This window comes from Acomys minous, assembly GCF_964271855.1.
Source record: "Acomys minous genome assembly, chromosome: 10".
NCBI classification, from domain to species: Eukaryota; Metazoa; Chordata; class Mammalia; order Rodentia; family Muridae; genus Acomys; species Acomys minous.
In genome coordinates, this window is record NC_140491.1 from 93,871,577 (window position 1) to 93,899,280 (window position 27,704).

The 27,704-nt window shown below is 43.5% G+C and overlaps 1 protein-coding gene across 2 annotated transcripts in view; it reads right to left on the reverse strand.

Annotated features, from left to right (window-relative positions):
• The window catches only part of ACVR1 (activin A receptor type 1), a 74,115-nt gene that overhangs the window by 32,938 nt on the left and 13,473 nt on the right, over positions 1-27,704 (reverse strand). For both annotated transcript variants that reach the window (XM_084799665.1, XM_084799666.1), the window contains 3 exons: positions 23,285-23,358; positions 2,516-2,779; positions 454-665 (listed from right to left, as the gene is read on the reverse strand). In XM_084799665.1, the coding sequence (XP_084655791.1) occupies positions 454-665; positions 2,516-2,779; positions 23,285-23,358 (550 nt within the window). The remainder of the gene's footprint in view (positions 1-453; positions 666-2,515; positions 2,780-23,284; positions 23,359-27,704) is intronic.

Consider the following 27,704-nt stretch of genomic DNA (forward strand, 5'->3'; position numbering starts at 1 on the left):
CCAAAACTGCAGGCCACCAACCATTCTCTGTCCCTTTTCCTCACATCCCTGAAAGAAAAGTCACCACCAAGAATCTATAACATAAAGTCTCAGAGCCATTCTTTTTGTGTCAGTCTGAAATGGATGTTCTTATTCACAAGAAGTGTGTTCTTATACTGGGTGCTTGTCTAGGGGCCCAGTGAATATATACCATATTTTTGAGGCCATAAGACTCACCTGACCATAAGGCGCACCCAGGTTTTAGAGCAGTAAAACAAGAAAAACAGTAAAAAACAGCAATTGGACCATAAAGCGCACCCTAGTTTCCCCCCACTTTGCCACTTTTGGGGGAAAAAGTGTGTCTTATGGTCCAAAAACTACAGTAGTCACACTGCATGACTCAACTGTCCATTCACTGTTGGCTTTCCACACTCAAGGTGTCCACCTCCACCTCCCTCCGGACTCCACACTCACCGCTAGGGTGCTGTCTCCTACGTTGGTGGTGATGAGGCCTTCGATGGTACCGTATTCCACATCTCTGGGGTTGAGGCGTTCTTGATTGCGTCTTTTAAACTTCCTGAGGGCAACTCCCAGGAGGCAAGCTAAAAGACACACTGCAAACACCACTGAGAGGACGATAAGTCCGACTTCCAGGTGGAAATTCTGTGATCCAGGGAAGGACTTCCCTGGAGAACAGAAAGAAAATGGTAAGTGGATGTTGGGACCCACCGTTCTCTTGTCATTTACCAATATCCTAGGAAATGGCTCCTGATCCTGACCAAATAATCTCATGGATCAAAACAACTCACAACTAGAATACTTTCCCATTTCCAACCAATGGCCCTGACACGCATTTCAGTGGTCAGTTGATGAAACACAACTGGGGTTTAGAAAGGATCCCACCAAGAATCAGCTATATTAATGCATGACTGTTTAAGAGCTTCTGAAACGCAAGCGCCATATAAGCCTTGACATTATTCTTGCTTTTACCTTCAGATGCAAAGTGCTTTACAACAAGCCCTGATGGGCAGCCATTACACTGAGACTTCCCAGTGAGAACATGCTTTCCCTGTCTCACTGTTCCCTTCAGCAACCCACTGTCTACTCAAAGATCCTTCACACTGTTTCTTTAACTCAGCAAGTCCTGAGAATCAGGTTGTTAAACAGCATACTCTATAGTGCCTGCCATCTGCAAGATTATGTGTAAGAAGTGATCTGATAAAAATGACAGGTAGTGTGACGTCTCAAATACGAAATTTCTTGTACAAAGCGCCTTCTGCTAAAACACAGGGTGCTGGAGAGCAAAGTGGCTCAGAGGGCAGGAGCATTGGCTGCAAAGCCTCCCAGCCTGAGTTCGACCCGTGGGACACACATAGTAGGAGCACTAACTCCCACAAATTGTCCTCTTTCCTACCTACCACACACATGCAAACACAAGTGAGTGTGTGCATGTGTGTCCGCACACACAAACACAAATAAGTAAATGCACAAATAAGTGTGTAAAGCTTAACGCATAGCAGGGTGTGCAACTAGAGACATTTCTTCCTGTCCATCCATTCTGTGAGTAAAGAATTAACATACTGAGTGTGAGGGTATCTAACTATTCAAATATTCGATCCTTTTTGTTTGTTTGTTTGTTTGAAAGCCTTGTTATTCAACTCTATTTTCATATCAGAATGTAGCCTGTACCAGCCCTTAAGGGAGTCACAGCAACTAAAAACCTGCCTTGTGACCTATCAGCTATCCTTCCTGCCTGGTGTCAACCCTGGCAGTGAAGGGTTGGTGTGGCCTTTTGTGCTTTCCTTCCATGAGTACAAAATCATATAATTAAACCTATTAAGAGGTACTACTTATTAAGAGTAAATTTGGCTTGGGGTGGACCTATATTAATCTTGACAGAAGCTTGAGATAGCCACTTAGAGTTCACTATATGAGAAAACAGTCTCAGAGGGAGACCGGTTTCCAAAGCACATGAGATCCATTGGAAATGCATGACAGGAAACTCCTTAACTACAGGGCTCATGCACAATCGCATGTGATTTGACTTTCCATTCTGGAAGGGTTAGCAAGCTTTTTCTTTTTTTTTTTTTTTTTTTTTTTTTTTTTTTTTTTTTGTCTTCTTCTTAAGAAGGGAAAGGCACTTCATGCAGGCACCAGGTTACTGCTCTACCTCTCTCAGAACCCTCATGACCAAGAGATGAATGTTTACTGGGCAGAATGGCTTAAGGGATTATGAAAGTCACCATGGCCCCTTAACAGAAAGCGGTGCGGGGAACCATACACCTGTCAGTGGTGACCTGTAGCCAGCAAATCCGTCCCCTGGATGAATGTCACATCACTAACTTTCCCCCAAACACCCATCCTCTTTTTTAAGATTCCAAAGACCACATCTTTCCTTTCCTCACCCAGAGTGACCTTCCATGGCCCATCGGCTCTGGTTCAGGGAGTAGGAGGCTGTGCACATCCTTAACCCACACAGACTTGGGGCAACACTCACACAAGCCCTTGATCTAGAAATAGAAGAAGCCATGGGAACCTTTAGTGGGCAGCTGGGCCGTGATGTTCCTGTTGCACCAGTCCCCTTGGCAACATTCCACAGCTTGGCCAGGTGACGGCGGGGTCTTGCACGTCATCTTCCCCTGCTCATAAACCTGAAAGCACCCCTTTTGGTAGACGTGGAAGCCGTCGTTGATGCTCAGAGAGGAAAAACACTGCTGGCCTTCACAGTGGTCCTCATTCCCGCAGGAGAGGCCCTCACACACACACATGTAAAGTTTCTGGTTGACTTTGGGATTCTCATCTGCAAAGGAGAGGTGAGAAGGGAAAACAATTCACTTGTGTGAGCGTCACCTCTTTCGGAGAAAAAACAAAACAAAACAAAACAAAACAGGTTTCCCTAAATCACTGCAAACCCAGTCACAGACTCATCATACTGACCGATGTCCACATTCCACATGGCTGTCACTCAACCAAATAATAATCTCATCTCAGTCTACAAGTATATCTGACTATGTTGTGCATCCTCCTTAAGATCATGCTAGGACAGAGACTGGCAACGGGCTGTCCAGACTCCTGGCATGAAATTCCTCTCTCATAGTCCCCAGTTCCTATGGCGAAACAAAACATTTGATGGGAATATAATATTCACCACCTTTATTTTATACCCCCCCAAAAAAAGTCTCCTAAATAAATGAATAAATGCATGGCAACAGCGAGCACCCGTTCCTGCCCTGTCTGCACTCATGGGCAATGCTTCAGAACACGCTTGTAGAAGATTCTACAGATACAAATCCAAGTTATGAACATCTTCAGCTACATGCTAGGCTACCTGTAATGATAACACTGGAGTTTGGGCATTAGTTAAAACTGTGACTTATAGCTCTTAAGAATTGCCAACTGATAGCCAGGAGTGGTGGTGCACACCTTTAATCTTAGCACTCCGGGAGGCAGAGGCAGGCAGGCAGATCTCTGTGAGTTCAAGGCCAGCCTGGTATATACAGAGAGTTCTGGGACAGCCAGGCCTACACAGAGAAACTCTGCCTATAAATAAATAAATGGAATAATCAACTGGTAAGGAACAAGGAAAAAAATAACTGGCATCAAATACTCAGACCAAGGGCACAAACAAAGGGAAGGAAGCTATATTTAAACTATTAAGTAGCAGGTAGGACCAGAAACCAGAAGCCCAGTGATGTCAAGATGCAAAACAAAGTGAGACTCCAGTGTATCACAGGAGAGGCACACTTCATTAGACCTCCCAATTGTCTTTCTGAAAACACTTATTTGCAGTTTCATTTTCACATCACTCTTTCCTCCTCCCTCACTGGGATGATTAGTTCAGACTTGCTACTTCCAACACTTTCAGCCAGCAGGGAAGGAAAGTGAAGACAGAATGTGCACAGCTCAATCCTAAAGGCTATTCCTTAGTGAGCCAAGGCCACTGTCACCAAAGGCCTCTTCAAGGAAATCTGGCCTCCAGCACTCTCTCCCAAGGTCTGTGGCACAGAGAGGCTCCCCTCTGATCACCTAACTCTTGGCAGCATGTCATAACTGCCTTTTTTCCTTTAAAAACAAAAAGAAAGAGAGGAAGGAAGGAAGAAAGGAAGGAAGGTAGAAAGGTAGGTCAGGTGGCTGCGTTTTTAAGAGAAGACCTGAAAGTGAAAATGTCAAGTTCATATACACAGATTTGTGTGGGCATGTATAGAGATGTGGGTTTATCTCAGAAAGAAAAAAGTGTCATTAATCTTTCTTCTTCCCTCTTCAAAGAAGTGGAAACACAGTTCACTGCCCGCTGCCGTGTGGGAGCTGCATCCCACAGTGTGAGCGCATGCAGCCACACAGACACATCCTTCTGTTTATAATTGACTTGCTAGTTCTTTTGAAAACCACAAGGGGCTTTATCCAACAGCAAAGACATGCCTGAGAGCGGAAAATCCAAAATAGCCACTGCCAGTGCTATGTATGTCAGCAGTCTGACCCCTGAGAATCCTAAGCCTTCAGACATTGTTAATGAGCAAACACTTTAATGAGCGAAGAGGTAGTCTTTATTTTTGCTACCTAGAGAAATTCAAAAAATATTCCTGGAGGAATCTATTTCTATAAGATAAAAATATGGTGTGTGTGTGTGTGTGTGTGTGTGTGTGTGTGTGTGTGTGTGTGTGTAACAAAAGTTTGCACTTGTCAAAAGATAGTTGAAAGATAATATTTCTAAAGAGTCCATCTAGGCATGCTTGCCACTCTTGAATGGCATGAAGCTGGAAGAAGAATTGCTGACTGATGCCCAACAGGAACTGAATGGGGGAGGGGAGTTTTGGGAAAGTTAATGGTGTACTATTGATTTGTGTGTGACCTGAAACAGAATTAAATGCTATATTTTATTTATTTGGTTGGTTGGTTGGCTGGTTGGTTGGTTGGTTTGATTTTTTTTTTTTTTTTGAGACAGGGTTTCTCTGTGTAGCACTGGCTATGGGGGACTCATTTTGTAGGCCAGGCTACCCTTGGACTCACAGAGATCTGCCTGCCTCTGCCTCCCAAGTGCTGGGATTACAGGAATGCACCACCGCACGTGGCTTAATTGACTATATATTTTAAAGACTGAAATAAAGCAACTGGTACACATTTAAAATACAAACATTCTCATTGTAAATCATTCTTAATCATATTTATCCAAGAATATACCTAATGCATTGAAAAGTGTATCTGGCTGATACGAGGTCAGGGATGAAGATTTAGTATTGTGAAGAAGTGAAGTGAAAATAAAAGGTGACTATTCACAGGCTGATAATGGATAACCAAATATCATTTGGTCAGCGCATAAGATCGATCATAAATAACAACAAGCTGTAAAGATGTCACTCACCACTGAGCTTATAGAATAGGTGGTCAGAGAATGGGGGTACAGCACGCAGAGGAGCCCATGACACGTGGTGAGGTACCCTAAGTTTATCTACAGCAGTGTTTCTCAACCTTCGCCATGGTGTGACCCTTTAATATAGTTTCCCCTATTGTGGTGGCCCACACGCATAAAACTGTTTTGTTGCATGGGTTAATTTGAATAAAAGTGGCCCCCATAGGCCCAGAGCGGGTGGTAGCATTAGGAGGTGTGGTCTTACTGGAGTAGGTAATGGGTTTGTTAGAGGAAGTGTGTCACTAGGGATCGGACTTTGAAGTTCAAGCAAGGCCTAAGGTCTCACTCACTTCCTGCTGCCTAAACCTCTGAACCTGTCAGACAGGCCCCAATGAAGTGCTTTCCTTTAGAAGAGTTGCTGTGGCCATGGTGTCTCTTCACAGCAGTAGAGACGCTGACTAAGACACTGCTACTTCAAAACTGTACCTTCGCTACTGGTATGAGTGATAATGTAAATGTCTGTGTTTTCCCACGGTCTTAGGCGACCCCTGTGAAAGGGTCATTAGCCCCCCAAAGGGACTGCAGCCCACAGGTTGAGGGCCACTGACCTACAGCATCACAACAAAGCAGTAAACCAACAAACATAAGTAAACATACGGTTCAAGACACCAAAGAGCCACACTTTGTGGTTCTACTAATATGGTTCCCAGCGTGAGCTGTTTTCAAAGTTGCAGTCTAAAGTAAACTCCTATATCCACAGACATGGAAAGAAACAGCACTTCCCAAGGTCTCTCGTTTGTTTGTTTGTTTGTTTGTTTGTTTGTTTTGGACAGGATATAGATAGTCTGACAGATGTTTGGACTACACCCTAAAGAACTTCACCAGAAGCAAGGAACCTTGAGTCCTTTTTAACATTTTGTGAAGTTCGGCCCACTGAACCCACTTCTGCAGTGCAGAGGCAGGAAGCAGCCTTAACCTCCACCAGCTGTCACTCCTGCAGCCTCAGCTAAATCTCCTTCTGCCATCGAAACATTTGCTACAGTTGTAGACACAGAAGTAGGAGTTATGGACTGATTTTTCTGTAGGTGATCCCTCTCAGTCAAATGTCAGGCCCACAGTTTACATATCCTTGCTCTTCACACACAGGACAAAAGGAAAAGGCAAAAGGAGAAAAGCTGTTAATGGTCTATAATAATTAACTCGGGCTTTGATATGGAACCAGGAGCCAAGCCCAGTCAGCAATGAGTAGCCTTCATTAAATCTGGTTCTCTTATGCTTTCTTCCCAACATCTCATTTTTTTAACTGGTACATTCCCATAAGCCTAATTAGCAAATCCTTTATGCTCTTATTTTATACCCACACACATACGCAAATATAAATGAAGACCTTAAATTCATAATATAAGAATGACACACACCCCTCCTCCCTTCTCCTCCAACACACACACACACACACACACACACACACACACACACACACACACAAAATGCCACTGTGGCAATTTTCATCTGGCAGTGTGAGTTAGTTTGAAGAGATGCCAAAGTGATTTTCTGAATTAGGGTTACTAATTCAACAAAGACTAAAAGGAAGGCAGAACCTACTTAGATTTTAATAGCCACAATTCTTAGGAATACAGGAAGCCTCAAAACACCCATGACTCACTTTTTCAGTCTGGTCAAATTTAATATTCGCCATAACAAGTGTGGGCCTGTGATATTTTATTTGGGCTGGGTGTTGGGCTAGGCAATACCTTTAAGGGCTACACATTAAGAAAGTGTGTACTCTGAACAGCTCAGACCCCACTATCAATACAGTATATGCCAAGAAATATATGTCACATGCTGCTCCTCCATGGTGCCACAGGAAGTGGGCTATCTAAAGCGAATAAAGTCTTTACACCTGCCTGTGTGGATAACCAGGAAGTGCCCTGGCAGAAGGCAGCAAGCCTACTCCGCCTAATTGACATTCATTTAAATAATTCAGTAATTTAAATGTCAAGCCAGAGGTATTCCCTCTCTGCAGTTCACCCACATTGTTTGTTCTAGAAGGCACCTCCCGGCATTACTCAGTGTTATGGCTGGCTCCGTTTACTCTTTGCTCTTTGTATTACCAGAACCAGGGCCGTGTGAAAATGCTCGCAGCTGGAGCTGTCTGGGAACAGACTGGAAAATTCTGACCACAGAAGAAGATGGCTGCTTCCTATCAAGGGAGAAACCACCAGTGTAGTAGAAGATCAAGGCAAGCCAGAGGCACAAGCTGGGGAGTCCCCAGGAGTTCACAGCGGCCAAATCTTTAAAAAAGATGTTTTTTCTTGTTCTGGCCAACGCTCAGCTCACCATCTGGACACACCTACTAGGAGATGACTCCAGATTGGCAAAGGAAGAGGCAAAGCCAAGAGCAGCTAGGACTTTTCCAGACTGTTCAAAGCCTGGGACAATCTTGTGCTTCGTAATGAAATTATTCACATTGATGTGGAGCTGGAACTTCTGCAGTTGAGGCATGACACCGCAGACTCCTGTCTCCACCTGCCTAGTGGTGTGCCGTGTAATGTGTAAGGCATTCACACAGACTATCCCTCTGTAGGGTGCAGAAAGCCCGCATTTCCCACTAGGATCTTTGATACAAGACAAATGAGGAAAATGCTGTGAGTGACCGATCTTGCAGCTAGGACCCATGCGAAGGGTCAGCAAAAGAGGCCAGGCTGAGTTTTTAACGGGCTTACCTCGAAGCAGTGCACATGATAATGTAGTAATTAGAGCGGGGTTATAAAAGCCCAATAGTGCAGAACTTGTATAAGCTAAAAAGGGAACTCCAAACATCCTTGGCCTCCTTCCAGCAGTCCAAACAATTCATTCATTTGAAATGGCAGCTTATATTAGGCTTATAGATTATGGGAGTCTTTCCACCCGTCTCCTAATCCGGGAGCACGGTTTGGCACCTCTCCAAAATCTGCGAGCATTTGAGATCTCTGGCATTAAACAAAGGCTTAAGGAAGGATTTTGCAATGCCAGGTTTCATTGCCAACAAGCCTGCTCCTCAGACAGAAACACAAAGGTCTATCCGGAATGCCTACTGAAGGGCACTTGATCCTCTGGCAAAAGGCAGGCTATGTACATTCATGGATAAAATACACCAGGGGCCCAAGAGCTCTTTCAATCTATACGCTCCATTCGGGAATTGGCATCTTACCTTTTTTTTTTTTTTAATCAGAGATACTGATTCTTTGTAAAGTTCTAAAGCCAAGAAACAAATACATTTCAGTAGTTATGAGAGAATAGGAGGAGGTAAAAAACAAAAACAAAAACAAAAACAAAACAAAACAAAACAAAAAAAAACCCCCTATGAAATAGAATGACAAGAAAGTCCAAAACTTGGGACCAAATGCATTCCTCCTGAGTGTGCCTTAACTCAGTGAGTGGCATGCCCATTCATGAAACCACACAGGGAACCTGAGGGTCCCTGGCTCCCATCCTTTCCAAGATAAAAGAATCTGACGCATCCAGCTCCTCACTCTGCCCTCTTTAGAACTGGAGCCCTCAGGACGCCTCTTCCTGCTACGGAATCCCACACGCTTTCTTTATGGAACCCTTCCATGTTGGATGTCTGCTCCCTTCCTGACAGCACTGAGTGGATCTCGCCTTGCCTGCTTGAGCCTAGCACTTGAATCCTCCAGGACCAATGGCTCCGCCACCCTTTGCTCTGAGGGTCAACAATATGATGGAGGAACCTACGTCTACCAGCAGCAGCCTCAGTAGTTGGCAGCACCAACGGGATGGACAGTTGCTTCAGTGGGAATTTTCCATTCACAGAAAACATTCAGGGGTAGGAAGAGATCTGACGATGTTTTTGGGACAGACTGGGCCCATAAAGTCTTCAAATGTCAGCACAGAGCTTGAGGCAAGGCTTAGTCACCTGCTGGCATGTTCCTGCAAATCAGTTCTGCCTAGAGGGGCCCAGCGCACCATCACATCTGTTCACTACTAGGGTTCTCAATGTGTGGAAAAATCAATACTTTGTATGAGAATGTAAGTTTTTGGTTTTTTTGGTTTTTTTGTTTGTTTGTTTGTTTTGTTTGTTTGTTTGTTTGTTTTTGTTTTTTGTTTTTTTTTTGTGTGTGTGTGAGCTTGTTTGTTTATCAGGGGCCAGAAGTAGAGTTTCTTAAATAAGGAACTCTTTAATGCACTCATTAAACAGCGGGGCTTGGTGGGTGGTCTTAGTTTGGCTGGCTGCTTTTGTGGACTTTGGGCTGGTAGGATGCTCCTGTGACCAAGGTCATTAACTCGAAGTGAGTGCCTTCAAGGCCAATCAGTTTAGAGTGACCCAGGAAGCACCGGGCTGCCCCGCAGAGAAGCTCTGAGTCTTGTTTTGCTGCTGTTTTTCAGATGGTAAGTTCAGCAGAGAAGGAGTGAGAGTGAATCCTCACCCTCCCCTTCCTGCCCTGCTGCAGGTGATAGGGATCCCTAAGTCATCCCACAGCAGCAGAGGAGGGAAAGGAAAAAAGAGGGGGAGCCATCTGTTTGTTTTGGGCCTGGGCTGACTCCTTGTCTCTGAAATAATCCCCACAAATTAAGCCTATTGCAGCAGCTACACCTTCTGCTTCAAGCCAAAGGCTCAGCCTGTGTTCAAGTGACTAAGGGATTAAGGAACACAATGGATAGTGACTGTGGACAATGCTGGCCAGGCTTTCTGTAAGCACCACACACTTAGCTTTCACCTAGGCACCTTGTCTGTGACTCCTCACCCTAGAAGAAAAGAAGGAAATAAACATCCCTTTGCTTTGTCTGCAAGGCTCTTGAAGCAGTGCATCACAGAAGAAAGGGTTACAAGCCTGAAGGGATTATACTTGCGGGAATATTTTCACGGGCCAGATACATGACTGTTGCCCCACACAAGCCACTGCCCGTGTCTGAACAAAGCTCCACTTTAGGGAGCATGACAGAGCCTGGAGGAAGAGGGCGACAGGCCCAGTGAATTATGAATGGTTCTGAGAAGTTGTTCTGTGTGGGTTTGGAAAAAAGTAGGAGCAGGGGGCTGGGGATGACTCTGTCTCAGCTGGGTGCTGTGGTAGTGCAGGGAAAGGTGCTGGCTTTGCCAGCCAAGGCTGTTGCTTCCCCCACTTCTGTGGCTTTGCCTCTGAGGTTCCCCACCTGGTTCTAAACTGAAATTTTCAGGTTGACAAGGAAACCTTAAACAAGGAAAGCCACATGGACTAGCCAATGAAGGAGTGACTGAACGCCCCAGTGCCCACCTTTGAACTGTTGCTTCTTCCTGGGGCCTACTCTAACCTTCTCTAGGGACTCAGGAGCCAGATCAGAGAAACCACCAAAAACTTCTACTCCATCCTTCTACCCTGCAGGGATGGCTGAGCCCTTCCAACATCGTGCAGGGCTCGAGTTGGCTTAACCACAGTCCCAGAAAAGGCCAGCTGTGGCGCCCAAAGTTGAAAGTAAAATGTCTTGAACTAGTAAATTCTCTTCTTCTGGCCCCTACCTTATCCCACTCCAGAGAAGAAAAAAAAAAAAAAAACACCAAACAAACAAACAAACAAACAAACAAAAAAACCAAAAAACCAATGAATTCAAGACTTCTTCCATCCATCCTAGATGGAGATAAGAAAGAGGGAGATTTTACAGTGAAGAAATGGAAAAAGGACTGGGGTACAGTCCAAAAATTTGATACTCTTCTTTCCACATCCCCACCCAATTTCCCAGTCCACTCCTAAGGCCTGATACAGTTCAGAGTCCCATTGCCAGCTAAGATCCCACGCTGCCTGCTGCATAAGGATATGCCGTGGGCATCTGTGTGCCGACCTTACCAAGCCGAGAAACTTCCTCTCCTATCAATCTCACCCAAATGGTCAAAAACAAAAACAAAAACAAAAACAAAAACAAAAACAAAAATCAACACATTGGAGAAAACTGGCTTATTAGCCACAGACCAAAGACCCTACAGTTACAGTAAGAAGGTGGAGTTGGGGCCATTTTTGAGCCTCTTTCTAGCCCCGCCCACAGAAAGGTTCCAGGTGCCTACCCTCAGTGTGGAAAGGGACTGCCTTCCTCACATGGCTGTGCATGGGACTGCTGCTTCAGTCCTCCCACCTCAGCCTCTGCAGCACACTGAGCCATTCCAAGCCTCCACAATCATCTTGGACAAGGCAGAAGAAGAAGGCCAGCTAAATCTGAGATGTGTCACGAGGCCTCTGGCTGAGGAGCAATACTATCTAAACACAACAAGCAAGAGTTTCCGCAGACTCCCTTTGGCTCTTGTAGGCACAGATCATTGACGGCCTAAAGATAACCCAAGTGTCTGCGAAGGGTCATTTTTAAATAGCAGCTCTAACACCACCAGTCATTTCAGAAGTATTTCCTTGCAGAACCTGCTTCTACCCTCACCAGTGTGCCAAGCCGGATGAAGAAATGAAAGCCCAGAGGGAACTGGAAGGAGTTTCGGGGGACGGAGGGGGGGCAGGGGGGGAGTTGGACAGCGCCCGGAATACTGTGATTCCATTCTGTAGATGCATGAGCCCACAGTCCAGAGAAATAATGACTTAAGGAAACACCCCATAGGAGCCATCCACTAACAGTCACTGGGAACTGAAGAAGAGGTATAAGATGAAATAAATCAGCTTAACTCAATGCTTCACTTTCTAAAGCAGAGATTATGCATTTTTTCTGCTAATGGAAACATACACTATAGTCTATTAGACCACTACTTAGCTGAACAAAGAGTGATATGGAGGCTTCAGGCTCATACATTACATAGATGCCTACTGGGAAGCCACCAACAACAAGTACAACATGAACCCACTCAAAATGTATTGCTTTTCTTTCTTTCTTTCTTCCTTCCTTCCTTCCTTCCTTCCTTCCCTCCTTCCTTTCTTTTGATATGATTTGTTTGTTCTTTAAGTAGGATCAAAGTCCCCAGGTCTTCCTATGAACCATTAAAATCTGCTCAGCATCTCACCTGTCTACCAAGTGAGTTCACGTTGTCCTAAATGGCGGTCAGCCAGGTGCTGGTATACAAGGGACAGGTGCTCAGTGAACAATTTTCAGATGCTATCAGCTGTCGGGTCCCGCACATGCTCAGGAGGAAGGCAAGTCTTGGTAGCGTTTCAAACTCTGGGCAGCCAACAGACATGCACCTTGCCCAGCTGCCAAGTCGACCAGCTGCCCAGTGCTCCTCCCAAGATGAGAGCAAGGAAAACAGTGAAACCTGGCCAGCCGGCATGCCAGCAAGCAAGCTGTACCTCTCAGTTCACTGTCTGGGTTATTCTGAGCTGGGCTTATTGACACTCCATGGCAACCTGGGAACAAAGGGCCAGCTAAGAAGGCTTTAAATGTCCTGCGAAAGTTGCTAGAGAGGTCAGCAGCCCAGACTTCTTTTCATAAGAAAACTGGCTGTGGAAAGACTAGATGATTATTGCTATGCTGCTGCTGTTTTATTATTTATGAGATACCTGTAATGACGCTTTACTTTTTAATATAAGGGGTTTTTGTTTGTTTGTTTGTTTGTTTGTTTGTTTTTTCAGTTGCCCTACTTTGTTATGTTACTTGGGATGCCTTAGAAAGTACAGCATGTGGATGAGCTGGCATCAAAAACTGCAGCAGTTGCCAGGGGATAGACGAGTGGACTGAGTGCAGGCCCGACGACCTGAATGCAATCCCTAGAACCGTCATTAAAGGTGAAAGGCAAGAACCGCACAAAGCTTTCCTCCAATCACCATACACGCACCATGGCATGTGAGGGCACGTGAACACGCATACATCAAAATTAATAAATGAATAATTTTAATTAACTGTGGAAGGACTTATTTGTCTTCCTTCTTCCTTCTTCTCCTGTCATGGCTCATGACCTATCCAAATCAACCTGTTCTGTAGCTCGCCACTGCTTTTAGCAGCACACACCTTAGGGACAGGGCTCTGTACTCTTGCAGGTCTCAACTCAGTATCTTTAGTAATCCATCTCCGGACTCTCCCCCACCCCCATACTAACACACACACACGCACGCACGCACGCACGCACGCACGCACGCACACACCCACGCACGCACGCACACACCCACGCACGCACGCACCCACGCACGCACGCACGCACTCAAACACATACACTCGTATTCTCCCTTCTCAGGGCTCCACCCATCCCCTGCATAAAAATGCCCCCTCAGTCCCTTCCTTGCTGCTTCGATGCCTGCTCGTTCTTATAGCTCTTCCTCCCTGAACTTCAACTTCTGAGGTGAAAACCTCCTGTAAGGAAGAATACTGGGATTGTGTTGTAATCTCAGGTTTACACAACTGGGCTGTGACTCTGGGATACCAAAACCCAATTCTTACCTACATTTGCATCACGGAGGTGGCTGTCCTCACAGCTGACGCTCACAGCAACTCTCGGACTAAAAGATTCTAACCAACTCTTGATCTAAACTCAAAATTAATACCTTGAAAGAGAGTGTGTGTGTGTGTTCTTCTACCATCTCCACAGCTCAGACTAGTCCCTCTGGCTCTTATCACGCTACCATTTTTATATAACAGAAGCTAGTATTGTAGCCAACATTATTTATTCATTTGTCAAATATTTACTGAGCACTAATAATAGATGTCTTAGTCACTGTTGCATTGTTGTGAAGAGACACCATGACCAAGGCAACTCTTATAAAGGAAAGCGTTTACTTGGAGGCTGGCTTACATAGTCCCATTATCATCATGGTGCCAAGGGCATGACAGGAGCATGGTGGCACTCATTGTGCGGAATCAGTAGCTGAGAGTTACATCCGGATCCAGAGAAGGGGAGGGAGAGACAGACAGACAGACTAGGCCTGACATGGGTTTTTGAAACTCTCAAAGCCTACCTCCAGCGACACACTTCCTCCAACAATGTCACACCTCCTAATCCTTCTCAAACACTGCCACTCCCTGGTGACTAGGCATTCAACTATATGAGGCTATGGGAGCCATTCTTATTCAAGCCACCACAACAGATGACGCAATGTCTTAGACACTAGCGTTAATACAGTGAACATGAACAATCCTCAACCTCCTAGTCTACGGTTTCCTCTTTAAACTGCTTGGATTTCCCATAGATACTTGCAACAAGGTGGAAGCAGGGTCTGCCTCCATTGCACAGTGTGATAAAAATCACAGAAAGATGAAATGCTCACACAGATGCACACACACAGACACACACAGACACACACACACAGACACACACACACACAAAGAAAGATGGCTTAATGATAATAATTGGCTGTGTCTCTTGCCTGACTCCTATACTAGATTCCTATACCTAGCCAAGAACCTCACTTTCAGATTTACTTTAACTGACACCATCAGACCATCAAGCATTATCAGGATAATGCAAAACTGAAAATGTCCATTTAACTAGGACATGAAGCCAAGAGAAGGGAAGGCATGCCTAGAACGCTACAGGGCATATTCTGCCGTCTTACATTTCCCAAGTCAAGTTCAAAGCTGAACTGTAATGGCTCTCCTTTTCTATTCTTCATAACTCTGAATAAAGCTGTGGGTTTCAATTGTCCTGGAGTAGGCACTATAACTCAGAAGACAAGTGAGGGAGGAGGAAAGAGACCATCTCCACTGGCCCTCCCACCAAAATCATCAATCAAATAAAAACTGGAGGAGCGTTGCTGTTGCTTATGGTGAATTTCATCACCATATTCCCAAGAGAATTATCTCCTTGCCTTAGTCTTATTCCTTCTCTCCCTTCTACACCCCCAAAATACACAGATCCTGACAAGTTCATGCTCCACACTAACCCCAAAAAGCCTCATCTGCAGCATTAGCTTTGGGAGACTCTCTGCTCCTGGGCTCCACCTCAGCTGATTAGAATCAGGCCATAGCTGTCCTAGGGTTGCTACCCAGGATGAAAAGGTGTAAATGTAAACTTCCCTCTTCCTGTAGAAGAAGAGGAGGAAGAGGAGGAGGAGAAAGAAGGGGAGGAGGAGGAGGTTGTAAAACAAATAAATAGAAGACTCTAGAACAGGTCTGGTTGCTAAGGTTAGGAGTCAAAGCTTCCACTCAAGGTTCAACAGAACTTCTGGGGAGCTTGCTGGGCTTTTCCCTTTAAAGCTATGGTTTTGACCCATCATTACATGCTAGCAAAGGCAAACTAGATTTGTTTTGGTGGTGGTAGTGGTGGTTTTTGCTTTTTATTTATTTTTTTTCCCATGAAAAAGTAATAGATTGAGTTAAGGAAAGAGAAGAACAAAAGTAATTACTATGACGTTATCTCTTCCAATGTGTGGGTCTTTGTGCTCACTCTGGGTCCTACCCCAAATGTTTCTTGCCATGAGTCATGGTGAGAATTTGGAAAAGGACATGGCCTTGTGTCTTACACAGTCTTGGAATGACCTGCCACTATGAGGGATGATAACCGTTATCTATGGAAGCTTGTCTGGGGTCAGCAGGCTGCAGTGGGGAAATTCCAGAGGGTAAGTTAGCAGTGCTTTCAGAGTTGCAAATGAATCTCTAAATGGGTTTGTTTGTTTGTTCGTTTGTTTGTTTGTTTGTTTTTCCCTACCATGGCTATTTTGTTCCCCCTCAAAAGTGGAAGTTGCAGACATGACACCTGACAGGCCTCCAGTGTCACTAGTTTTTCTGTAGAGAAAATGACATCTTATCTTGACAAAAAAAAAAAAAGAAGAAGGCTTGTACATGTTTTGCCCTATATACCACCACTGACCATAGGTAAAATCATTTCATCTGCCTGCACAGTGGATTTAGCTGCCCATTTGTTCAAGTCTTGATTTTGTTTGATCTTCAGTTCTGGTGAAATGCTACCCACACTGCTCTTAAATTCTCCACTTAAATAAACGGACGTAAATGTAGTTTATGGTGGAAGTAAACATTTCCCAGGAAGGAGCAGCTAAAAGAAACCTTTGTCAAGCCGCTCACCTTGCAGCAGTTCATAGATAAAAAAAAAAAAAAAAAAAAAAAAAAAAAAACCATCCAACTTGATAAAAGTGGAAGCAATGTTGGGAGCGGGTGCCACTTCATCAGATAGCATTGTAGATCCTACAACGGCAAATGGCCCTGTACATCTATCTCACTTCTTTCTTTTAAGAAACTAATTTGATGATATGGTAAACCAAAAAAAAAAAAGGCTTTATTCTGAACAAAAAGGATAAATGACAGTAACAAGAAATGGGAACAACAAATTCAATACTGAGACTTTTCTTTTATACTCACTCACCCCTTCAAGAACTTCCTGAAGGCTCAAAAACCAGAAACTCAAAGAAAGGTTCATTCTATCTCCTCCCCCCACTGGCAAAGAGGGGCACCTTTGTGGACCCTAACAAAAAGTCTATTGAACTTGCCCCTTCCCTCCTCCGTGGGGTAATTGGGCTGGAAAGTCTGAGTGCTGATGGCTCTGGAAAGTCTACAAATCCAGTCAACACAGAAAACAATTTAAGGCCAAGATCTGCAACAAAACTGCGCCCAAGTTCAGACCTCCTTGCTGTCTTCAAACCTAACTGCGGTTTGTCAATTCAATAAACTGGGGGGGGGGGGGGGGGGTTGTCTCCGCTTTGAAACGCTTCCAAAGAAGCGGTGCACCGTTTTAATTTTCGTGTCATGGTTTCCACCTGCAAATGCGCACAAGAACAAAAGGAGAGCCAAACACGGAGGCCCCACCTTCTCCCTGGTGGCATAATAGCAGTGTTTGAGCGCGATTAGTCTTATTAGTGGGAAGGAAAGGCAAGAATATACAGGTAATTAGGACTCGAGTGCTCTTCTCTGTGAGAGCAAACAAAACTCTCCCTGCAGCAGCTAGAGTTGTACAGATAATGAAAATGAGAGACGGCGATTCCCGGTAGGACAGACAAGAGACCTGGAAAACACCCACCCTGGGTGAAGGGGCCTCATCACTTGCTATCACACAGGCTGCCCTTCTCGCTCTCTCTCTCCAGCAAACTGAGCTGAGCTGCATCCCAGCATGCACCGCGCAGGAGAAGAATGTGAATGGATGCTACTCACTTACAGCAAAATAAATAAATAAAAAGCCAAACTTTGACGAGGATGGTTGAAGCTCGGGTGCACCATTTCTCATATTGGGCCTTTGTTGGATATGTAACATCGGGAGCTTTAACCAATCTAAACATACAGCAAAACCAGAAAACAAACAACAACAAAACCTATCTAATTGGAAAAATAAATAATAATATAGAAAATAATATAAAACAGCAAACCCCAAAACTGGAACATACTAAATATTCAATAAGTGTTTCTTATAATTGTCAAAAAAAAAGATAACTATAATAAACAGAATTTTCTAATTTTCCATATTTGGATGGGAAAAGAAATCTTTCCATTTTGTTTTACCCCGATTAGTTCCACAGAACTCGGGGAGTATTCTGAAGTGCACTCAAATGCTGTCTCAATCACTGCATTTCGCGTGTGAAATGTTAACAAAACTTCTAATCAACATTTAAGAAACATAAACATTCGGTCCCCAGCACTATGATAGAGGTGGCAGAGAGAGGTGAGACAGGAAAAAATAAAAGCATTTAACAAACAAAGAGATAAGCGTCAAGTGGGCATGTGAAAGTTGTACCTATTTACTAGTACCATGGGCCATTTTGGTGTGTTTGAATATTATATAAATGTTCAAGTCAGAGTAAGTATATATCTAATGTCTCAAATATTTGTCATTTCTTCGTGGTTAAAAAAAAATAATTCAACACTCAAAATTCTTTCTCCTTTGAAGAGTGGGCATTTCAAGTGAAATGTATACCATGTCGTTATTATGAACTGTTTTCTCCTACAGCAGTTTTACCTCTACATCCAAAGGTGGCATAGGATCCACTGACCAATCCTCTCCCATCGTCCTTTGCTGGCTTGCTTGTAGCAGTGCCCCCCTGTGCTGTCCTGGCTGGTCTTGAACTCTTAGGCTCAAGCTCTCTTCTCACCTCAGGGTCCTGAGTAGGATCACAGGCGCATGCTACCACGCAGCCTTTGCTTGTTTCATGAACTAAATCTATACGCCAAAATCTATTATAACAAAATGCCTGTGGCTTCTATTTGTGCCATGGGAACGTTGAGTAGCCTCAGCAGGGCGTAGTTACTGCATGGCTTCTACTATTCAGTAGATAGTAAGTTTAAGTCTATTTTCTTTTCAACTTAGAATCTACAATGCTCGGCACCAGATTTTTAAAAAAAATATTTTTCCTACTACTTATCTGACTTAAGCATTTTATACCTAAATTTGACTTTACAAATGTTGAGTACATCGCAAGCAGTTTTCTTAAACTTCTAGTAAATATATACAAAACAATAGTGCCTTTTATAGAATATGCTACTGACAGGTAACAAAGCTAAGCCACAAAGAAGAAAGATAGTGGCCAGTGCCCAAGGCAGCCATGTCTATAACAAAAACAGTCCAGCTCAGGGTAGGCATAGAAGGTTATGGGGGAAAGACAGCATCCTACACTCAGGTCAGTATCTATAAGCACTGTGGTAGCGGTGATCTGTAGGTAGTAAAATCTTAGTGGCAATCCATTTGCTTATCAGCTTGAAACAATGGATTTTATTGCCTGCTTCTGTATTCAATCATTTGCCTGAATGGGAGAATGGTTGGGATGGAAAAGAAAGAGGAGATGGGGAGAGAATAAGGTCAAAGCGCATGATGTACTTGCATGGAGATGTCTCTGTGAAACCTATCACCGTGTATAAAATGCTTTAAAGAGAGAGAAATGTGCTGAGGTGAGTCATTTGGGGAAATGTAAATACATGTGTACAGAGTTCAAAAAGCATGAGAATAAAAATAGAAAGGACAGCAATTCCTAAAAAGTGTGATTCAATTGATATAAATTTCAAAACTATTAAAAATAAAGAGGTCATTTGTTGGGCTCTGCACAGTTTCAGTGCTAGAAGCAAGGGGAGAAAAAAAAAAAACAAAATCAAGAGTGAGGTTACTGGTACATCTGCACAAGTGCCCCTTCCCTCCCCCCCCCTCCTTCCCTCCCCCCCCCTTCCTTGTTCTTCTTTTCCGTCTCTCCTGGCTCTTTCCAATCCTATTAGTCTCTGTTTTCCTCTTCTAGACTATACTGCTTCTATCATAGGTCTACCCACGATTTCAATGGAAACTGAAAAGTGCTGCTTAATAGTATGTGGAGAGGAAAAATTTGGAGATTCTTAAAACTTTTTTAGGAATGAGCACTAAAGCATCATGGGTCCTCAGAAACGTCCAGCTAAAAAGCAACACTAACTCAACCAACTCTTCCTGTTTTATTTAATAAGAGTTCACTTCCTCCTGCGAATGCCTTCACCACTAGCAAGACAGGATCCTCAGGGCACCACCTGGCACGCCCACCAGAGCATTGCGGTGTCTTTACCAGCATTCATTGCTGGGAGCTGTCTAGACAGACACTAGATATCCAGACTGGGCCTGGCCTACAGCAGCACTGTTCAACAGAATCAAAATAAGAGCCACCTTAGTAATTCTAATCTAAATATTATCACAGTAAAAAGAAGGAAGTAAGACATACTTTTTTATTGTCATCAAAACCCAGCTTGTATCTTATAGTGAAAGACCTCCTGGACTATCACCCACATTCCAGTGCTACATTTAGTGGATTTGCAATTCCCAAAGAAGACAATGAAGGAAGAAAGGGAAGGATACAGACACATATACACATACACAGAGTGAGGCGGGGGTGGGGGTGGAGGATAGGAATGATAGGTAGGTAGGTAGATAGATAGATAGATAGATAGATAGATAGACAGACAGACAGACAGACTAGACAGACAGATAGACATAGATGATAGATGGACAGACAGACAGAGAGTAGGAACAGATCAAACAAAGCCAGTGGAAAGTGCAACAAAAGAACTCCTAGGACACGGAGTACTAACTTTTCTGCAGAGCTGGCTACACTAACCAGTTTAATTATTTGCCTTCTTGGAAGCCTATCAATTTTACAAAGTGGACCCCTACATCACAAAGAACTTCTAACAGGGGCATGAGCCTGTGTCTCATCTGATCACAACAAGACTGAGAATTAAGCACCATTCTTCCTGGAAGAACTTGTACAAAACAGACATCTTCCAATGCACAGTGAGGTAGAGTTCATGATGTGTAGTTGGAACACATTTACATAGCAACAAGCAAAGGCAGGTATATAACTGCACAGAATCATCTCTCTCTCTCTCTCTCTCTCTCTCTCTCTCTCTCTCTCTCTCTCTCTCTCTCTCTCTCTCTTCTCTCTCCACCCCCCCCATCTGTCTTTCTCTTTCTGTCAGCTATTTTATGGCTTTCAAAACAAGAAGCTCCACTCCTCAGCAACTTTTCTGAAACAAGGTAGGAGAAGAAGGAATCAATAAAATAAAGGGCCAGAAAAGCCCAAGGCTTCCGAATGCCTGGTTATGTTGTGAACTCCAGTTTTTCCTGCTATGTATGCATGTTTGTGTCCCCTCAGAATCCATGGTGATAGTAGTAGAAGCAGGTCAGGTGAGACAATGTCAGCAAAGACCCACGTTGTATACCTGTGACGGTCATCTTGTCACCCAGGAAAAGGGTCTCGACGAAGGATTGTCTACACTGGGTTAGCCTCAGAGCACATCTGTGGGGAATTATTTTAATTGGGTTGGTTGATGCAGTAAGACCCAGGCTAATCTGGATAGTGAAAACTGAACTATGTAAAAGTAGAGAAAAAGATCAGAGCTGGGGGTGGGGGTGGTGCACATTTTTAACCCCAGCACTCAGGGAGGCAGAGGCAGGTGGATTTCTGTGAGTTTGAGGCCAGCCAGGGCTACACAGAAACCTTGTCTCAACACCTGCCCCCCAAAAAAGGAAAAAATAGTCCAGAGCATAGCAAGCAAAGGAGCATGCATGTATTCACTCCCCCGGCTCTTATTTAAGTTTCTGCTGCCTTCACTTCCCTAGTGTGGTGAACTCTAACCTGGAATTGCATATGGATATAAACTCTTTCTTTACTTTAAGGTTGCTTTTGTCAAGGCGTTTTATCACAGCAGCAGAAAGGAAACTAGGACAGTGCCCTCATAAAAGAGACAGCTAGCCTTTCCACTGTAGGGCATAGCTCCACCTATGAGAAACACAGAGAAGCTCCTTGAACAGACTGAGAAGTACAAGAAAGAAATGTCTACTGCCTACAAGGCATCCAGTCTGTGGTATTTTGTTAAAGTGCCCCAAATTGACAGAGGCAAATAGACAGCCTAAGCCATAGCAAGCTTACTGTTGTTTTGAGGGGGAGTTTTCTGTAGCCTAGGCTAGTGTCAAATTCACTCTGTGCTCAGAAGTAACCTTTGACTTCTGATCTTCCTGTCTTTGCCTACTAACTGCTGGGATTATATGCATGTGCCTCCATATTTGTTTTACCCTGGCAAGATCTGATTATGCCTCAACACATTCATTTACCTAAAACAATCTGCAAATTTAACTGGATATCTAACCATTATACATTTTAAAAACAAACAAACAACAACACAACACAACAACAACAAAAAAACCAAAAAACAAAAAACAAAGCATGCCTTTCACTGTCTTCAAGCCCATTAAATGTCCCCAAATAAAACTCCTGTATAAAGTATAGGTGTGCTGGTCAGCTTTCCATAATTGTAACAAACACCTGAGGTCATCAAATTAATCACAGGAAAGAGCAATTTGGGTTTGCAGTTATGGAGGTAACAGTCCAGAAATGATTACCAATCAGAATTTAAACACAATATACGCCACAGAGAATCGGGGACGAGAAACAGAGGAAGGAAGGCTGCCTACCTCCAAGTTGGGTGTGAAAGAAAGACAAAAGGCAGGGTTCCACAGACTTCTTGGAGGACAAGCCCCCAGTCCTGAGAAGGCCTCTTGATGGACCCTCCCATCCTGCCACAGCACAGAGCTGTTAACACGCTGTGGTTCACTGCACATAGACCAAACTACCAAAGCAGCCCCAGATCTTTGTTTTGTTGACATTCTACTAAAATTGTTTCATTATTCAGAAAATTCAGCCATGGAAGGTGGAGCTCACGTAACCCCAAATCCAACACAACACAATTCAACACTAGCCATCTGTTTTCTGAGGTAGACCGTTGGATACACACAGGTGCTTGTAATGGTACGGTACCCCACTTTTCCTGACACCATACCCAGAAATGCGGATAGCACCAAATTCTAAATATACTGCTTTTCCTCCCTATAGTCCATGATGTTTCATTTACGTTACTCACAGTGAGGACTGGCAAAGTGGCTCAGTGGCTAAAGGCACTCACTGCAAAAACTCAACAAATCCACGGAGCCACTGGGTGGACAGAGAGAACCGACATCTGAAAGCTGTCCTCTGACCTCCACACATGCCACTGCAGGCTCACTTACACACACACAAAGTAAATGAGTAAACTCTAAATTGAGGCACAGTAAGTATAAAGCGGTAAGTATAATACCGTGCTATAATGAATACAGTAGGATAGTTACTGAAAATTTGGGAACTATTTACTATTCTGGAACTTCCAGTTAACATTTTGATCACATTTACCATGGACATCCAAAAGATTGAGGGGGAACGCACATACAACAGAGAGTACCATGCCTCCTAATACCTAATGTGCTCAGGCATGACCGACAGCATGGAGTACATTTGTATACACATACTACTTTATTATTAAGTATACAACTGCCTCTTTATTTCACCTTCATATTTAATTCTGATAGGGTATTGCATGGAATCTTTAAAAGCTAAAGGCATGTGTATACACACACACACACACATACACACACACACACACACACACACACACACACACACACACACACATATACACAAATCAAGATACAATATGTACCAGACCTGCACATTATAGCAGTCAACGGACACTGCCAGATATTTATTATACAAAGAGTGTGTTAAGTCTGAGAGGATTAAGGACCAAATGTTTTACAGTAAGCCAAACAATACACAGTCCATTATCCTAAGCAAACAGCCGTGTGTCACGTACCTTCCATACTCGGGGAAGGAAAAGCCATCATCACTAGCACAGGAAGGATCATCACTCCATCTACCATGGTACAACTGTGGAAGGAAAAGAAGAAATGGAAGTCAGACAAATTAATTAATTAATTAATTGCAGGGGCACATACCACCTTCAAATGCCATCGGGTACCCTTCAAATAAACCCAACACATAATGCCTTGTTTTTTAGCACATTTGAGTATGCCCTTTCCATGGACCTGAACAAATCTTCACAGGTCTTAAGATCTCCCTCTGGCCCGTGACCTCCACAAGCCTGTGTCTCTGAGCCTACCCTCCTAAGGAAAAAACTCAATAAGATAATACAGAGAAAAAAGTTGAAGATAAAGATTCTGGGTTTGAATTTTATCCTACCCTATTGAACATGACACTGGAATTATACTTAAAAAAGACTGAGAGGCTCAAGATCACACTATTCTAATATGATGTTAAAGATAAGAGATTGGATAATTCACGGTAAGTCAGTGTGTCTCCTTAAGGGTTTAGAAGTTGAACCTGGACTATTGTAAGATACAAGAGGAAAACAAATAATTGTTTCCATTGCATCTACAGTAAAACACTGCATTTTTTCCATCAACTTTGAATTTTAAAAGGACAGAACTTTAAAAAGCTAGAAACAATTAAGACACAAATACTTTCAAAAGAAGAAATAGGAAATAGTCATGGAAACAAAATAAGACAACTGATAGAAATTTCAAGTTGATGTTGACCTAGAACTTGGCAGAAGTTCAGTTCTCTGAATTAAGAACCTTTCTATTTGAAGTAATTCCTGCAAGATTCAGTAATGTAAGGAGAGTCTGATTCAGTGCAATTTCCTGAATGGTGACAGTGAAGAACACTGTGCGCCTCTTCCATGAACAGCTCAGTGTGCTGCCACGCTTATGCATTCACAAGTGACAACATCTGGTAAATTATCTTCCGTGTGTCTGTGGACAGTGTGGTCCCGTGCGTACATGGGGCGGGTGCATTCACATGTGTGTACTCAGGTGTATGTGCACCTGTGTGCAGGTAGCTGCATTGAGTAGAGGTCAACTTGAGTGTCATTCCTCGGGAACTATCCACCTTGTCTTGTGAGACAATCTCTGACTGGGACCTGGGGCTCACTGACTGGTGAGTCCAGGCGTACAACCACCTGTGCCGCTCCAGCACTGTGAGTGAAAGGATAAGCCACCATTTTTACATCACTGTCAGGAATCACAGGCAGCAAGCACTTTACTGAGTGAGCCCACCAGCTCGTCCTAAATCACTTTTCTTCGTGATCTGTTTATTCACCATACTCTGCGTTTAGTGTGTTCAGAGAAAGGATTGGGGCAGACAGCTAAGAGTAAATGAGGGGTTGGGCATGCTGGCAAACACCTTTTGCCACAGCACTTGAGAGGCAGAGTCAGGCGGATCTCTGAGTTTGAGGCCAGCTGGGTCTACAAAGAAAGTTCCAGGATAGTTGGTACTACACAAAGAAACACCCACCCCCCTCTCTTACACACACACACCAACAATAACACCAACAACACACACACCAACAACAAAATGATTAAATGTGGAGGCGGCAGTGGTTGAATCCCAAAGGCTGCATCACTGGGTTTCTCAGAAGAGACAGACAAGCCTAAGGGAACGTTCTTACCCTGCCTTCCTGGAATGTTGTCTGTTGCATTGTGCTGTACTATGAAGACCTCTAGATGCTGAACACATGCTAGAACCATGCCATTGGGTTCCCCAGACACGTGTGTGTGTGTGTGTGTGTGTGTGTGTGTGTGTGTGTGTGTTATGTGTCTGTGTGTATGTGTGTTTCCGCCTCCTGAAACTGACCATGGAGGCAAGGACTAGTATGATCAGCCCAAAAATAAATTCTTAGTTATGTGATGCACAGGAAGACATATTTGGGAGGCAAAGGTAGGAGAACTGCAAGTTCAAAGTCAGCCTGGGTTAAAATACATACAACAGATAGGTAGGTAGATAGATAGATAGATAGATAGATAGATAGATAGATAGATAGATTTTCCTTTTTGCAAATTATGTGATGTAAGATATTATACCATAACAGGAAAGACACTGATAGTTGGAAAAATCCTCCCCACCTGAAGTGACTTTAACTCCCCATCACTCGTCTAATACCTAGACTTGTGTTTCTGGCATTCCCCAGCAGGAGTACACTCAACTCCAACATGGTTACATGCATCTAAGCCACACAAAGGAACTCCTTGAGTTACAGAATGAAAATACTCACAGCTTGTTTTCATTACAGTATTTTCATATACTAAAATAATAAATAACTGAGACAGCTTTACTTAGCATCAGTCTCGGTTCCCTGTGAGAGCGTCCAGGGAATAAATGGGGTACCTTTCAGAGAGACTGCGTAATGAAGGGGCAGTGATGACGAGCTTACAAAGCTCACAGGAGCTCTTCAAGCAGACTCACAGGCTACCCTGGCTAATTATCACCGAAATGAACCCTCCCCAAATGGCAAGTATTTTAACCTGGGTAAAAGAGATTAATTGCATTAGTCATACAAGTACCAGACAAGAGTATGAAAATACATGCCCTGACATCACATTCTTTAGTGGTTCTTCCTTCACCACTTTACTGGAGAGCAGCAACAAAACGCAGGTCAACCTGACATAAAGTAGTCTCCTCAAATTCAGATTTTTAAGATATTTGAAAAATGGACTTGGTGTCCACTGTCTTATATAATAAACATTAGACTTTGTATCTTGAGATTTTCATTAATAATACGATTCCACCATTAGCAAAGCTTTAATGTATTTAAGTTTCTGTTTTATGTATTGCTATAGTGTGGGCTTGGCCCTCAGGTTGGCACTACTGGCAGACAATGGGACCCTTCAAGAGGTAGGGCCTACGATGTGTACTAAGACCGCTGAGGGCATGTCCTTGAAGGGAGGTAGATGGCCCTGGCCCTTCCCTTTTCTCCTTTGCTTTCAACTACAAGGCGAACTATTTCCTTTACCACCTTTTTGCAACTACCATCCAGTACCCCCATCAGAGGCATAAAATCAATACACCCCACTACCAGAATAAACCTCTCCACTTGATAAGTGAAACCCTTGTCTCTTACCTCAGGTAGTTTGTTCCCATGACAGAAAGTTGATCAATGTACATATTCTATCCCATATATTTTATAGTTGATATCAACACACATTAGGAGTACAAGTGTGGTCTATCTTGAGGACTTAGGCTACGCATCTGAACAAGTTTGAGAACCGCTGGGAAGGCTGGAGAGCAGGCAAGAGTGAGAAGCAAGCCATGACACTTCCAAGCACTTCTTCTCCCACACTGTCACCAAACCTTCTGTTCTTTGCTGTCATCACTTCCCTAGTCTCCTCAGCACTCCCGTTGTAGTCTCCCAAGCTCCTGCTTGTCTCTTGAGCTTGGTACAATATCACGCTCCCTAGAGCTGGGTTCTTCTTTCAAGGCCCAACCTGGCTACATTCCTTTTCTTCCTTCAAGGGTCAACTGAAATGTCACTTCCTGACTTAATTCCTTCAACATCTTTTTCTTATGCCATTAATTTTCATTGCTATGAAACACAATCAATAATGATATATTCTTACCCATTGTACTTCTCAACCATGTCTCCAGTAGCAGAATCTACAGTCCTATCCTGTTCATGACAGCTAAGCCAAATAGGTGCCCACTTAATCCTTAATTAGAATCCTCCCTGACTTAACACACTCAATTTAACTTTGCATTATAAAGAATTAGCACCACCATCATACACACCTACAAGGGAACCGTAGATTTAAAACTGTATCATCTCTGCAAGAGTTTAGTTCAGGTAATGATAAATGTTAGTAGCACACTTCAAAATGAGCAACGCTTTCATAATCTTAGAAACTTAAAGCCAAACCAGTCATTTCTGCCATATTTTCCATGTCACAAGCCAACAAAAGCCCGTGCCCCAATATACCTACTTACAGATTATCATCATTATTATATACTGACTTAAACTTATAAAAGACCGAAAAATAATTTATAAATTTAGTTCCTCAAGCTGACCTATAAATGAAGAGCAACTCAAGTCATATCTCCCACCCCCAGTAAAATCACCGTAGAAGAGTCAGCAACACTTGGGGGCTGCCATTTTCTTCCCTCTAGAATGCTTCGCCTGCGCAATAATTGCCTTCTAAAAATTACACTCCAAAGAAGGGTGAAGCATGATGAAAGAGAAATGTGTGGGAAGTTCCTGATCATGTGCTAACTATAAGAAACATCAAGTCTGACATAGTGCTACATCTACATAATCCTAGCACTACCCGTATGTGATAGGCTGAGACAGAAGGAGCCTAAATTCAACACCAGCCTAGGCTACCCAGCAAATTCCTGGGCTTATACAGCAAAAGCCTATCCCCCAAAAAAACAAACAAAAACTCAGT